The sequence below is a fragment of the Canis aureus genome, chromosome 11, assembly GCF_053574225.1.
Source record: "Canis aureus isolate CA01 chromosome 11, VMU_Caureus_v.1.0, whole genome shotgun sequence".
NCBI classification, from domain to species: domain Eukaryota; kingdom Metazoa; phylum Chordata; class Mammalia; order Carnivora; family Canidae; genus Canis; species Canis aureus.
In genome coordinates, this window is record NC_135621.1 from 26,093,436 (window position 1) to 26,096,221 (window position 2,786).

Below are 2,786 nucleotides of genomic sequence, written 5' to 3' on the forward strand. Positions count from 1 at the left end.
CGGGGCGGCGCGACACCTCACTCCTGCCAGTGAGCGCCCGCCCTTTTACCTGAGCCTCCGCCATCTCTGAGCCGCTAACCCGCGGCCCGGCCTCGCGCGCCCCGATGGCGGGGGCGGGGCTCCGCCTGCGACGCCCGGGAGAGGCGGGAAAGGCCCTGATTGGCTGAGAGTTTGCAAGCCGCCGGCCCCCCCCGCCGGCCTCCCCCACCCGGGTCTGACCGCACCCCTCCCCGCCCCCGGCTCCCCCGCAGGCACCTTTCGCCAAAAGGGATGATGGCCCCGTGGCGATTCTCGGTGTGACTCTGATTCACCGCCATCTTTCTCCAGGCCCCCTCCTGCCGCCCCTCAGATGGGAAGGGGCGGGGCCTGCGCTAGGCCAGGGGGCGGGGCTTTGAAGGGGAGGGCGGAGATTATGGCGCAAGGACGAGGGTGGGGGTGAGGAGCCAGGGGGCTGGTCACCCGAGGGGCAGCGGCCAGAGAACCAGGCAGTGTCCGCGTGGAGGTGCCCGCTGCGGGGGCAGGGAGCGGGCCCCGGGAATTGGCCCCGTCCCCAGAGCGCGGAGGGGTGAGTGGCCGGTGAGTGGCTCCTGGGTTCACACCTGCGTCGTAGCCCAGACATGGTGGCTCGGCTGCCCGCTGGAGTGGACTTAGAAGGAGGATTTTCCTGCATCCCTCCGCTGAGTCGGGTCAGGAGGCTAATGCCCTTTGGAGAAAGGGCCCAAAAAGATTTCTCGCTTCTCCTAGGGCGAGCAGAACTGTTCCCCACCAGAAAAAGCCTGGAATCTGAGCTGGTTTCTTGTGAAACAGCATTCAGGAAAGGGTGCATGACCTGGGTCAGGGGGAGCGGCTCCAAGATAGAGCCTATGTCAACCATCCTACCTGCCCTGCCTCCGCCAAACGGTGATTGTGAGGGTCCGATGGGTTACATTATACTGGAATTGCTTTGAAAACTAAAATGCTGTACATATTCTTGTTTCATTTAGACTTCACAAAAGAGCGCCAAAGGGCTTCAAGCAGAGGGATGGTAACGTCTTCTGGATTACCGGATTTCATCCAGTTTAAAATGCTATCAGTTGTGAGATACATCATTTTTATTTTTTTTTTAAATTTTATTTATTTATGATAGTCACACACACACAGAGAGAGAGAGAGAGAGAGAGAGGCAGAGACACAGGCAGAGGGAGAAGCAGGCTCCATGCACCGGGAGCCCGACGTGGGATTCGATCCCTGGTCTCCAGGATCGCGCTCTGGGCCAAAGGCAGGCGCCAAACCGCTGTGCCACCCAGGGATCCCTGAGATACATCATTTTTAAATGTACCACTAATAAAAAGAAAAGTTGCCAAATAAAGACATTTCATCAGTTATAAGCTGATTTTTTAAAAAATAATCTGTACACCCAACATGGGGCTTGAACTCATGACCTAGGAATCAAGAGTCTCATGCTCTACCAACTGACCCAGCCCGGCGCCTCAAGCTGATTTTTTTTTTTTTTGATACAAGACTATTGGAACAAATGAAACACAATAGGAATGATGTGAAGCGGTAGAGCAAGCATTGAGATAGAGTCCTCGTCTTGCACTGGTAAACTAAGTGTGCAACTTTGGGCAAGACAACTAACTATGCTCTCTGGACTTCAGTTTCCACATCTATATGAAAGAATAGGACTAAAAAACTGTTTTCTTGGGGTCCCTGGGTGGCGCAGCAGTTTGGCGCCTGCCTTTGGCCCAGGGCGCGATCCTGGAGACCCGGGATCGAATCCCACGTCGGGCTCCCGGTGCATGGAGCCTGCTTCTCCCTCTGCCTGTGTCTCTGCCTCTCTCTCTCTCTGTGACCATCATAAATAAATAAAAATTTTAAAAAAACTGTTTTCTCTTAGCTGTGATATTTTAAGTTTGCAAAACTATCGCTTAAATCTTACCACATCCCTCTATCTTGGTGTGGCATTGCCACTCTGGCTCTGGTCCACATCATTTTACCTGAGTGACTCTTCACCATTCTTTTTTTTTTTTTTCTAAGATTTATTTATTTATTTACCATAGACAGAGAGAGAGAGGCAGAGACACAGAAGGGAGAAGCAGGCTCCATGCCAGGAGCCCGACGTAGGACTCGATCCCGGGACTCCAGGATCGCGCCCTGGGCCAAAGGCAGGCGCCAAACCGCTGAGCCACCCAGGGATCCCCTCACCATTCTTCAATACCTTCCATTCACCCTACTGAAAACTGAGGTCCCAAACACAACTGCTTATGGTCATTACATTCAAATTCAGAAAGAGAGAAAGTGGTGTTATTTGCTGGCTACAGAAGAGATTAGGAACCTCAAAGAGCAGAAGTTTAAGTTTGAAAGAGACAAGAGACAAGCTAGTGCTTTAAATTTAAATTCTTAACTCTTAAAATATTCACTATGCCATAGGCAAGTCTCTAGGCAAAATAGGCCCACTCCATCCACAGAGTTGGGTTTTATGCCTTCTGGAGAAAGGAGGGAAAAGCTAGGAAATTAAATGAAAATAAACCTTGTTTTCATTGAAGGAGACAGGCCATGTAGAGCATAGCATCCCTCAATGTCTAGCATGATAGCTCCATCACTCATTCTGAATACTAACCCCATGGAATAATGACTGAAGTCCAACCTCAAGCCAACTGAAAACAAATATCTCACAAAATGTTTTCCATCTATAATTTCTGTGGCTACTTCTTACTAAGATGGTCCCTGTCTCACCCCCCCACCCATGATGTAATGGCTAATTTGGCCAAGGAGTGAGGAGCACAAATGAGACACGGGCCAGGCAG

At 51.4% G+C, this 2,786-nt stretch overlaps 1 protein-coding gene across 7 annotated transcripts in view; it reads right to left on the reverse strand.

The window, feature by feature from the left end:
• WBP2NL (WBP2 N-terminal like) overlaps window positions 1–415 on the reverse strand; it is a 35,037-nt gene extending 34,622 nt beyond the window's left edge. For 5 of the 7 annotated variants that reach the window (XM_077914282.1, XM_077914281.1, XM_077914280.1 and 2 more), the window contains exon 1: window positions 256–414. In XM_077914282.1, coding sequence (XP_077770408.1) covers window positions 256–317 — 62 coding nt within the window. In that variant the 5' untranslated portion in view covers window positions 318–414. Of the gene's footprint in view, window positions 1–255 lie in introns of all 7 variants that reach the window. The other 2 variants (XM_077914279.1, XM_077914283.1) reach the window with 2 other exon arrangements.
• Window positions 416–2,786: the final 2,371 nt, after the last annotated feature.